Source organism: Lemur catta, chromosome 9 (genome assembly GCF_020740605.2).
Source record: "Lemur catta isolate mLemCat1 chromosome 9, mLemCat1.pri, whole genome shotgun sequence".
In the NCBI taxonomy this organism is placed as follows: domain Eukaryota; kingdom Metazoa; phylum Chordata; class Mammalia; order Primates; family Lemuridae; genus Lemur; species Lemur catta.
The window spans coordinates 80156568-80169354 of NC_059136.1; the positions used below are offsets into that span (position 1 = coordinate 80156568).

The window sequence follows — 12787 nt, forward strand, 5'->3', positions numbered from 1 at the left end:
GTTAATAAAGAAATGTTATTCTTTAAAGCCTTAAGTTAGTTTCTAAATATTTGGGCTACTCTTTCTAGTGTTTTCTTTTTTTCTTTTAAAAATAGAATAAAATTTAGAATTTTTTTTTTCTTTAAACAATAAGTTGTGCTTTAAATTTGGCCTAGCATTTTCCTGACTACTTCCCTGAATTATGCATACACACATGTGCACACATGTGGACAAAGTGCTTTAGACCGAGGCAAAACCTGGACATTCCTGGGAGATTAAGGAATCATATTAATTTGAAGTCTTAAGGGAACTTGGAAATAATTTTGTTTTGGTTTTTACTGGGGCAAAATTGAGACCATGAGAGGTTGTAGAGGCTCATCCAGGATCACAGATCTGGACTCAGAGCCTTGATCCCCGTGAAGCGAAGTGGATTCAAATGACCTGAGTTCTAGCACAGACTATACCAACAGGACAACCTCCAGGAAATGACTTAACTTCTCTGGAATTCACTGTTCTCAGTAGAAAATGCTGGAAGTGGCTTTCAACAGGGATAGTCCTGGCTCCCCCTCCCCCCCGGTGGGGGAGGGGGGCTGGAAGTGTAATGGGATGTTTCTAGTTGTTGCAGTTAGTAGAGGGTGCTATGGCCATCTGTGTCTCTGGGTTCTGTCATTTGCATCCTGCAAAAGGAACAACTTCCCTCCACAAATGGCTGTGTCCTCCCCTCCTCACACCACCCCACACTGAGAAGTACTGGGTCACCCATTACCAGGCAAGGGCTTTTTTCATGGTAACTCATTTCTGAACCAACTCTATCTATGTGGGGTGTGGCAGTCTCACTTAAATGGCTCTGCTTTTAAAAGTTTGTCAAAAGTCACTTTTTAGAATTCCCATTTTGGCATATCTGCATTCTATTTTTCTATCATTAGTTAGAAAGGTTATGTTGGATACAAGTGGAAAAAACAGTCACGTTAGGTGGCCAAAACGCAATTTTTTTTTTTTTAAAAAGAACTAATTTCCATATGTGGAATGCCATTAAAAAAAAGTTTAGTTGTACAATATAAGCTTTTAAATAATTTCAGATTCTTTAAAAATGCATTTCTTTAATAGGCTGCGTCATGATATATAATTTACTGGCAAAATTTCAAGCTTAAAATCCAAATGTTTTGATATCTGGTCATTAAATCTTGCCTATTTCTATGATTTATAAATGAAACCACAATTGCCACAACTAAGCAGAAGCAAAAAAGAAAAATACACCCTATGAATTATACCACAAGTAAATAAAAATACTGTATTCCTTTAGACAAATGTACTTATAAGAGCTTTATAACTCAAAGCGAGATATGCGAGATGGTTTAAGAAGAGGTTGCAATTTTGCAACAAGAAGTCTGTACACCTCCTCCAGGCAGTAGCTGTGAAGGAAATACCTGTGTCTCAGAAACTTGTTTCCGTGTGTTCGTGACACTTGCATCCAGGCCCCATTATTTACAAAGTTATGCATTTTGCAAGCTCAAAGTACCTTATTCCTCATAATTATGAATGCATGCAATGACATTTCATCCTTTCATGTGCAAATTCTAAAATTCGTTGTAACATAAAAGTTAAAACTTGAAAATCTGCCTGCAATTTGAAATGAAAGGATCAAAAATGTCAGACATTGCAGAATACTGGTTCCTAATAGAGCTCTCTTTATTTGTTCACTGTTCTTCAGTCATTTTTGTTTGTTTGTTTACAAAATGCAGTCTTGACTCTTTATTTAAACAGTACTGAAACTAAACTGTTCATGCCATGCAAAAATAACATTTTATGCACTTTTTTTTGGGACAAGGGGCTTCCCATTTTTAGTTCTCAGGCATTATTAACCACATTTTTAAGAAACAAGTTTGTTGTTTGTTTTTTTTTATTGCTTTTGTAGCTAGTCACATGCTGGTTTCACGTGTGGGACAGTAACCTGTGTCTCCTGGGTTGGAATGAATTTCTGGGGCAAACAAGTGGTTTTCCATCTTGCACCCTTCTTGACTACTGTCTTTTTTGCCCTCACCCACAGCATGGTAAATGTCCTGCCTACAGTTGTGACCTGTGTTCTGGGGGGAGGAAGAGCCCACACAGCCCTCTTCTCTTAAAGGGTCTCTTCCGTCACTGGGCTTATCTGCAAAGCAATTCGGGCTGGTGTCCGCCTGCTCGTCCTGCCTTGCCCCCCGGAGCTCTAAGAAGTCTTCATCTTCACCAGTATCTATTTCAGTGAAGCTCCTCCTCTCTCTTGAAGAGAAAGGAAACAGTTTCTGCTTGGGAAACCTGGGGGACAGCCCTCTGGAAGGTCCCTGACAGTGTGCCGCAACCTCAGCACCCAGCAAGGGTCTGTCTCCCCGAGGGGGGTTTTCTTCCAGGAGGATGGTGCTGATGTGCTGTGGGGTGCTGAGCGCAAGGTCAGCGGTCGTTACGGGCAGCGGCCTGGCCGTGCTGGGCGGGGTCTGTGGTGCACTGCCTCTGTTCTCCTTAAAGTTCACTTTGAGGGACCTGGACTTGAGCGGGTTGCTGCCTTTTAGAGAGCTCTTAGGGCTGTCGGCGGCACCGTCAGACTGCAGAGGACCGTGGAGCCCGCCCTGGGCGCTGCTGGCATCCAGGTTCACAGTTACGTCGACCGGGGCATAGTCCAGCGCGCCCTCCCTGGCGGCGGGCCCTTTCTCCCTGGACAGGGTCGGAAATGGGGGGCCCCTGGCTCTTTGGTGCTCTTCCGTCCCTGGGAGGTCGGGCGGGAACTTCATCTGCAGGTGAGACGCGGAGGGCGGTGGCAGCGGGGATCTCTCGGTCTCGGTGAAGTCGGTGGCGCAGCTGGTGAAGCTGTCGATGCTGGAGGTGCTCTTCATGTCCACGATGACCTCGGTCTGCGCCACGGCCAGCTGCTGCTGCGGGCAGGCCACCTCCTCCATTTCTATCTCCTCCGCATACGCGGATGGCCTCTCGGGCTTTTCTTGGCAGTCTGGGGTCGGGTGAGAGTGAGGCTGTGTCTTGGTGATTTCGTTGTACAGCATCTCCAGTTTCTGGGCGCTCAGATGCTGTGGGCTGGAGGAAGACGTGTTGTTCAGCTGCTCGTGGGAGTCTTTCTGGCTAACCTCCTGGTACTTATTCTCGTAAGACTTGTTGGAGCTTGTTTCCGACAGGGCCTTCCTGGCCCACTTCCACCGGCTAGGGGACAGGTGATTGTTGTCGGCTGAGTCCTTCGTATTGGCTGACTCTTCGGCCTTCTCGACAGCCACGTCTATCAGTTCCATACTTCGAGCAAAGGCATCTTTCAAGTTCATCGAAACGATGCTTCCGTTCCTTTTGGCCCGCTCAAGAGCCTCTCTCCTTTTAATTGCCTTCTCCTGGCGCTTCTGCTCCTTGTAAAACTCAGAAAAGTTGTTCACAATGATTGGGATAGGAAGGGCAATGACGAGAACCCCAGCAATACAGCACAGGCCTCCCACAATTTTCCCTAGTAGCGTTTTAGGGTAAATGTCACCGTAGCCGACAGTGGTCATGGTGATGGTGGCCCACCAAAATGATGCCGGGATACTGGTGAACTTGGTAGCTTCCTCATCCTTCTCAGCAAAAAATACCAGGCTGGAAAATATCATGATCCCCATGGCCAAAAACAGGATCAACAAGCCCAGTTCATTGTAACTCCGTCTGAGCGTGAAACCCAGAGACTGCAGCCCTGTCGAATGTCTGGCGAGTTTCAGGATCCTGAGGATACGCATGATTCGGAAGATCTGGACCACGCGCCTCACGTTCTGGAACTGCAGCACGCTCTTGTTGGACTCCGTGAGAAAAATGGTGACATAGTATGGCAAGATGGCCAGCAAATCAATGATGTTTAGCGGGCCCTTGAAGAACTTCCACTTGTGCGGTGAGGACAGGAACCGTAAAAGGTACTCCATGGTAAACCAGGCAATACACACAGCCTCCACGTGGGCTAACTGGGGGTTGTCGTTGAATTGTCCAAATTCATCCTTTCCCTGCAGCTCGGGCAGTGTGTTGAGAGACAAAGCAATGGTAGAGAGTACGATGAACAGAATTGACACGATGGCCAAGATCTGGAAAAGAGAAGAAAGTCCAAGTCAGCAAGTCCTCTTAGCTGCTTAACAGCTAGAAGACATATGCACCAGTGATTCTTTAAATGATAGGGAATTTTACAACCTAAAATTCCCTAACTAATATAAATATACTTACTTAGAAGACTAATGTACACTTAAATTCCAGGACCTAAGCAATTTGAAAAAAATCCATTCCCTCTCCTTGCCCATTGTTCTTAGGTGCATTTCTTAGGTGCATATCCACCATTTGGATGGAGGCCCCATATGACTGGAATAGTTTTGTGGGGGGAGTAATCCTCTCTCCTCTCTTAGTTATCTGTAATTTTTCTCTCTTAACCTCTTGGCTTGTGATTTCTTAAGTGAATTGTTATACATGCTGCAAAAGCTATGCAGAATGATCTAGAAACTTTATGATCTCTAGAAGTTTCATTCTACAATTGAAAACACAAACACAGACCTATATGTGGAGAGAGGATGTGGCACTCAGCACAGCCACGCTTCTCCTAAGAACAGATACTATGTATGTGGTAGGCACTGGCTGACATCAGAACCAAGTCAGGACAGCCTTTGTCCTGGGATGTGGGGACTTCTGGAAAAGGAAGATTATGAGCTAACTTCATTCAGTCCAGGAAGGGGTCATAAGGAAGAGCTTGGTGAACATCCATGGTGCAGTCAATGCAGGGCAGACCTTCTAGGCAGAGGAAACAGCAGCATGATGTCAGATGTGGAAGGAAAGAGGAAGAGCTCAGAAAGAAGTTAAGAAGAGGATCCAGTGACTGGGTTTTAGACTCAGACAGTCTGAGCTCTGACCCAGGCTTCATCACATACTGTGTGACCTTGGGCAAGTTACTTAACCTCTCTGTGTCTCAGTTTACAAATCTGCTGAATAAAGGCAAAATCAAAGCGCCTTCACAGTTGCTATAAAGATCACATGGTATATGGACATTGCTAAATAAAAGAAATGACTCGAGACTTCAGTCTGGAAGGACGAAGGCTAAGAATAGGTATGTGAGATATCTCTAAAACCATGCAAGATATAGATAGGCCAAGCAGGGATTTCTTCACCAATATCCAGTGTTCTAGACATATGGGGCAAAGCAGGATGATTAAGATTTAAGGGTAGTGTGAGGAAGCATGTCTTTGCTTAGTTAAGATCATGTATTTGGAACACACAATTCTTGGTGGAATAGGGAACCTCTCTTATCTAGGTTAGGTCTGGCTTGGTTTCATCTGACCTTTACCAAAACCTTGGAAGGTGTCATTGGTCTTGGCTATTCTATGTAGCTCTGAGAAAAATATCCTGACAGTGACTGTTTCATTTAGAGATTGTGCATCTAGTACACATTTCAAATGACAATGATTAAACATCATGAGGCCACGTGGCTCAGTATACATCAGACTGTAAAAGCAATAAGTTTACATCAGGACTTTTGACTCCTTTCTCCCTGCATTTTCTTCTCTTTATCCCTCTAGGTTTCTCTCCTTCCCTCCTTTTATCTCCTTTCTCCTCTTACGCCTTCTTTACACGTTTCATTGTTTTCTCTTCCTCTTCTTCCAGCTGCCATCTCTCCTTTTAATTGCTATAAAGTGGAACCACAGCATAATATCTTTCAGACAGCAAAGTGTGTTGCAGATAGCAAAGAAAAGATTTGTGGATCTTTAACTTAAAGAACACTGTTTTATTACTAGTGTTTGATATATATATATATTTTAGAACTAGGTTAAGTACTTTTTACTTGAGTGTACCTCAGAATTTTCTTTAAAAATGTGAATCAGTGAATCATAATAGAAAAAAGGTTCCCGTCATTTGCTCTAAGAGACTGTGAAGGCTAAAGTTAGAAACTCCCTCAAGAAGGTTTAGATAAATCCGTGGGTAATAGATTCAGATGGTTTATTAAAGGCAAGTTGGGAATGCTCATCTTGAATCTCTCCCCTCAGAGGCCAATGTCAGGGTAACATCTGCAATATCCTGCCACTAAAATATTCCTGAAGAAACATTGGTCAGATCCCATCCATTCTTACGCTCTTACCATAAGGAACCAAATCTTGTTGGTTATTTTATCATTATTATTATCTTTTAGAAACAGGGTCTCGTTCCATTGCTCAGGCTCGAGTGCAGCGGTATGATCACAGCTCACTGCAGCCTCAAACTTCTGGGCTCAAGTGATCATCCTGCTTCAGCCTCCTGAGTGGCTGGGACTATAGGCATGTATCACCACATCCAGCTATTTTTTTTTTTTTTTGGAGAGAGATGGTCTTGCTATGTTGCTAAGGCTGGTCTCAAAGTCCTGGCCTCAAGCTATCCTCCTGCTTTGGCCTCCCAAAGGGCTGTGATTATAATCATGAGCCACTGCACTTGGCCATGTTGTGTATTTTTTAGGAAGTCACTCTGTTGCTAATATACCTTTGGACATTTTAATTATTGGGATTGCTGCCATCATGCTTGTGCTGATAATCTATACCCTAAATTTTCCACATTTCTATTCATCTCTCCATTTTGAATTCATTTTACTGATGTTTAACACTTCAAAGAGAAGGGAGAAAAGTAGAAATGCAAATGAATGCATACTATTATCTTCTAATCTTTTGGACAAATAATAAAGTGGAAGGTCCAAGGTGGACCATCAGTTTCCTGGACTCCACAATCAGAGCTAGATTGTAGGTCATTTGGGAAATGATGAAACACTGGCTAGCACCAATGCAGTTTATTGTCTAGTTGATCACAATTTAACAACTGTGGCTCCCTTTACCACCTGGAAACTTAGCATATACACAACATGACTTGGAGCACATTCTTGAAGACAAAGAATTACTAAAGGAAAAACCAATCCCTCAAGCCCTTAGCAACACCACATTCATGCTAAAGAGATCATAAGGCATTGAAGTGCATTATTTTCTGTCTCATGTTCAAATTCAATCTGTTTAAATCCATTTGCTCTCAATTTAGAAGAATGACTTATTTTAAATATCTTGTGAAGCTTGGAGTTCTCCCAGAAAGACATCTCTTTAGACAAATTATTAAGTGTACATCAAGGTGATGCGTGGTGCAATAAGCCAAATGCACGTTTATTGCCTTATTGTAGAGTTGTTTTTTTTTTAACACAATAAATATAATAAATGTGAAATTTGCTCTAAGCTTCAGGATGCACTTCTAACCATGAATATTTACTTTAAAACAGCAAACTCTTATGGGATTTCGGTATTGCTTCATCTATCATAACCACACACAAAGTCAGAACACCACTGTTTAGGGTTTTAATCCCTGTCACCTCCAACAACTGCCTCCTCAGCTGGCAGGAGTGAATTGTTTCTCTGGGCTCTAGCAAACAGACTTGTGTTTGTTTGTACGTGGTAAGGGAAGTGGAGATTCCAAGCAATTATCTGTGTGATGTTGGTCAAACCCGCTTGGAGATTTGGATTAGGTCATCCCCAAGATTCCTCTCACCTCTAACACTGGTGATTCTCTGTCTAAACTAAAACATTTTGCTAATTTCCAGTCATGTCTGTAAACCAAACCAAAGAGAAGTCACAGTTGATCCTGTCACTTTGGTTGAATGGCCAAAATAAGATGTTGTTGCTTAATAAATAAAAAATTCAAAAGGGAGGGCTTTGAAAAATATTGCTTTATGTATGTTCCAAGCATTTAGTTACTGGGACTAGGCATTCTTTCTGGATAGAACTTTTTTTACCCTCTTGAATCACCTGGATGATTACTTTAATTCTTCATTTAAATATAAACATTCACAGGATCACATGGAGTTCAGAATAGGGCTCCCAGCACTTGCATTAGTAGGTACCAAAAGTGGGTTGCATTGATTTCAGTTTGTGGGAGGAAGTAAGGCAGCCGGCGATGTGCCTCAATTGACCAGCTTGTTCATTTTAATCCTTTGAAGATAATGGATGTTTTGTGGTGGAAATAAACACAGGACGAGGAATTAAAACACATGGCTCTACCTCTACTGGCTGCGTGGACAAGCCAGTTCCCTCTCTGATCTTCTGTTCCCTCATCTGCAAAATGAGATGCCTCACTTGACTCAGAGGGTTGTTAAGGATTCACCTGGATAGTGCACATGAAAGCATCCTGTAAAATGTAGAGTGTGGGCCGGGCACGGTGGCTCATGCTTGTAATTCCAGCACTTTGGGAGGCTGAGGCGGGAGGATTGCTTGAGGCCAGGAGTTCAAGACTTGTCTGGGCAACATAATGAGACCCAGCGTCTACAAAAAATAAAAAAATTGCCTGGGCATGGTGGTATGTGCCTGTAGTCCCAGCTACTTGGGAGGGTGGGAGGATTACTCGAACCCATGAGTTCAAGGCTGCAGTGAACTATGATTGCAATGCTGCACTCCAGCCTGGGTGACAGAGCGAGACCTTGTCCCCCAAAATCCCCCCAAAAGTAGAATGTGATAAGTGTAAGAAATGCTGGCGATGTGTTTGAAAAAAATCCTTTGGCCAATGTTGGGGGGAAAGAATAAAATCCAATTAAACTTTTTATCTCCTATTTTAATACAATTCCAGACCTACTTAATGTTCATATTTTTAACGTTTTGAAACACATTCTTTCACCTATGCAGTGGTTTGCATGACAAACCCAGACAACTGTGTCTTACTTTCCTTAGGACTGAACTATCTAGTTTGCCAATATGGGGCCTCACATGTGATGATCTGCTGTTTATTCACCAGCATTCAACACTCCATGAAAACGCATGGAAACGTCTGTGCCTTCCACTTTCTCTCTCCCCATGCTCTCCTTTCTTCCTTTCATAAATATATGCTGAGAGGTTGCAGCAAGTGAACTATAAGCACTTAACTACAGAGCGTGCCTGCTTTATCTTCCGCGTGAGATACAGTATTAATACATATATTTTTTCAAACCTGATCAGCAATGAAAACAACATGGAGAAACATGGTGGTAAGAATTTTCAGGATAGGACTAACTTGTTTAAGTTGACAGGAAGGCAAAGTCCTGTGACAAGCATTCATAGAAATATGAATAATTTTCTATTTTCAGAATAGGACACAACATGTTGGCATTTCTGAGCTGCTAAGCCAAAGACCAGACCACTTATTGGGGGAAGAGGTAAGAAGTTGGTAAGAATATCATAATTTTCATCCACCTATCTTTTATTTCTAGCTATTTCCCAGAATATTAGCGGATAGAGCAAACCAGTAAGTAGCTCCTTTGATTTCCATCAGAGGAAGAAACTTCTCTGATTGCTTTCAGTTCCAGCTTCTCATATCTTTGAACCACACATGGTGCTCTCCTCTGACGCTGAAGGCCCTTAGTTGGCTACTAGCCCTTTCTTCTCCCGAATGTTCCCCTGGGCCCCCCAGAACAGAAGAGATTACATGTAAGTATCACAAATCCTGTATGTGCTAACACCGCTTGGCCACATGCAAAGAATGAGCGTCACTGAAAGATTTAGTTGTTTTAAAAATTATTTTGGGCTGGGTGCGGTGGCTCACGCCTGTAATCCTAGCACTCTGGGAGGCCGAGGCAGGTGGATCGCTCGAGGTCAGGAGTTCGAGACCAGCCTGAGCAAGAGTGAGACCCCGTCTCTACCAAAAATAGAAAGAAATGATTTGGACAGCTAAAAATCTATATAGAAAAAATTAGCCGGGCATGGTGGCACTTGCCTGTAGTCCCAGCTACTTGGGAGGCTGAGGCAGGAGGATCGCTTAAGCCCAGGAGTTTGAGGTTGCTGTGAGCTAGGCTGATGCCACGGCACTCTAGCCCGGGCGACAAAGCGAGACTCTGTCTCAAACAAAAAAAAAAAAAAAATTATTTTGGCCCTGGGGGTAACAGGAGCCCAGGAATTCAATTCTCTCCCAATTCATGGGGCTATTAAGTGAGGGATCATCCATGCACAAGTTGCTGTCGGCTGTCGGCCTGCACAACGCCTTTCATTTGGGGCAGGGTGGGATGTGAGAGGCAGCCTAGTTCCACACGCTGTCAGATCAATTCTTTCTGTCTTTTATTCTCACCTACAAAACTAATTCTTTGAGAGGAGAGTTGTTGGTTATCTTATGACTAAAGTTACTGTTTTGATACTTTCTTGGTATCTCCTGAAATAAGCTTTGTTTCCCTACCCATGATATATTTCTGTATTTTAAAAGATTAGATTGTAGGAAGCGAGTGATTAGGTTGAGGGCTGGGGAAGGGAACTTTATTATTCATAGTAACTCTGCAAAGAAAGAAGCAACAGAGAGGTGGAGGTAATGATAGTGTTACACCCACTCCAATGATTAGGCAATCCCTTCCTGGGTAATGTGTTCTCATGAAATTCTTTAGGAGCCCAAGAATGAAAAGGGAGGCTGGCCATTCCAGGCAGAACACAAACCTCATGGCCTCTCCCAGCTCCTCCAGGGCAGGGGCTGTGGCGTTCCTCTTCTGCACACTGCTTTGCCTCCCACCCAGAAAAGTACAGCATAAATGTTTAGACCCTTCTCTTTAGCGCGTGGATGACAGAGTTGGGGGAAAGACGCAAGAGGAGAATGAGTGGGAGGGCCTCCCTTGAACAGGTTTCATTTAGCTTTATAGCTTAGCATTTGTAGACTGTAAAAATCATAGAACACCCAGGCTGGAAGAAATATTAGAAATATGCCCTTTCTCACTTCATAGACAAAGGAACAAAGAGTGAGGAGACCTAACAAGTGATTGGCAGTGGGGAGGGGTGGTAGTGATATGGGACTGAGTTAAAAGGGCTGAGTTTGAATCCTGGTTCTGACCTACTTTGTTAGGTCTGTGCCTCTGGACACCACACTTAGCTTTTCTGGGACTCAGTATTCCCATATAGAAAATATGGAAAATAAATGCGTGTTTTTCTTACCTATACAGCATTGTTTTGAGGAAAAATAAAACAGTGTATGATAGCACTTTGTAAACTGTAAAGTGCTAAAAAATGTTGATTATTATGCTTATTTGAGAATTTCCCAAATCATGTATCCATCCCTGTTGAGCCATAAGAAGAATCCAATTCTTCATCCTGCCTCTGGGACCCCAAAGCCTAGACAATGGTTCTTTCAATATCCTACAAAGAGAGCATATTCACGTGCATGACATAATTAGGAGGGCTGTAAGACAGCAGGTGCTCAGCTACGTGGTGAAAATGAATCACGAGTTCCCTAAGTTGGGCTTTTCTTAACAACTGCCAACCTCCTAAGGCGCCTCCTCTTCCATTTAGCTGAGCGGAAGTGAATTCAGGGAAGGTGAGGTCAGTGCACACTTACACATTTACCTGGACCCCCAAGGTCTCCTTTGCAGCCTTGCCCATACTCAGAAAGCTGCCTCCTTTCAGGCTTTCCAGATTTAGGAAATAAAAATACAGGATGCCCAGTTATATTTGAATCCAGTTTTTGTATGGGATAGACTTATACTAAAAAGTGTTTGCTGTTTATTTGAAATTCATATTTAACTAGGTGTCCTGTATTTGATCTGGCAACCCTATCTCCTTGGCATGTTCATGCAGGGGACAATCCTGCTCCAGGATGGCCCAGTCGGATTTTTTTGCACCTGGGAATCTAGGAAGTAGAACTGAGAGGCTTGGGGATTAGGAGTTGCAGGGATGGAGTCACACCCCTCTGGTAGGAGCACTAACAAACTTGCATCGTGGGAGTCTGGGTTTCTGCCTTCAAATAATACCTTCCGCTAAGTTGTCGCTTTCCCTCCTTCATTTTAGCTTAAGTCAGCCAGAGTTTTAATCAGGTTCTGTTATACCCATAAAACTTTACAACCTTCTTGAATAATCATTTGACAATTTCATACGAGACAGTTTTGTTGTTCAAAGATTTTAGAATTATAGTAGTTAATGACTACTGATTTTCTACAGAATTTCTGACAGTGCCTAACACAGAGCAGGCACTTTGCAAATCCACTTGGAATAAATGAATAACAAACAAATAAAAAATAAAAAAGAAGGGAGAATTTGACAGAACTGCAGAACATGAGAATGGACCTTGAAGAAACCAAATATTTTTTAATCATCCTAGGAGAATAAGACATAGACCCTTTGTCATTTTCTATTGCTTCCATGTAGCCAAGAGCCAGCCTACAAGCTTTCACCAGCTACAGAATCCTTTTTACAATAGAAATTCATATTACAAATAGCCTGTTTTGAGATAACAGAACAGCTTTACAAGTTCAACAGCATAATCTTTTCCTAGTTTTAAGTGCTATACTTTTTATTAATCCTTTCTTTTCTTCCATGCTGTTGGGCAGATTACCTGCTTTTTTTTCTTTTTTTTACCTTATTCTTTGGGAAGCCTGCTTTTGAATATACACCGGCTTTGGGCTTCACAGAAGCACAGATTTTCTTAAAGAAAAGTGCTGTATTCATTCTATATCACATGTTTTTGCTAAGTGTAATTTGGAGTCTTCAGTTAATCCAATGATAGATCTGAGTAGCTTCAGGTTTGTGCAATAACGTGCTAAGCCACTGAGAAGAGTTAATATTGCAAGTTATCCATTAAAAATACGTATACACACATATATACAGACACACAAACATACACTACATACATACTGTTATGCTACTGTATAGTCATGTGTTGCTTAACAAAGGGGATACGTTCTGAGAAATACGTTGTTAGGCAATTTCATCATTGTGCAAACACAGAGTCATAGTGTGTACTTACACAAACCTAGATGGCACAGCCTACTACACAACTATCCTGTATGGTATGGCCTATTGCCCCTAGGCTACAAACCCGTACAGCACGTTACCATATTGAGTAC

The 12787-nt window shown here is 42.5% G+C and overlaps 1 protein-coding gene across 1 annotated transcript in view; it reads right to left on the reverse strand.

The window, feature by feature from the left end:
- Window positions 1-1648: 1648 nt before the first annotated feature.
- KCNB2 (potassium voltage-gated channel subfamily B member 2) overlaps window positions 1649-12787 on the reverse strand; it is a 381621-nt gene continuing 370482 nt past the window's right edge. Inside the window, exon 4 of the mRNA XM_045560419.1 lies at window positions 1649-4055. Within this exon, the coding sequence (XP_045416375.1) occupies window positions 1899-4055 (2157 nt within the window). The 3' untranslated portion in view covers window positions 1649-1898. The remainder of the gene's footprint in view (window positions 4056-12787) is intronic.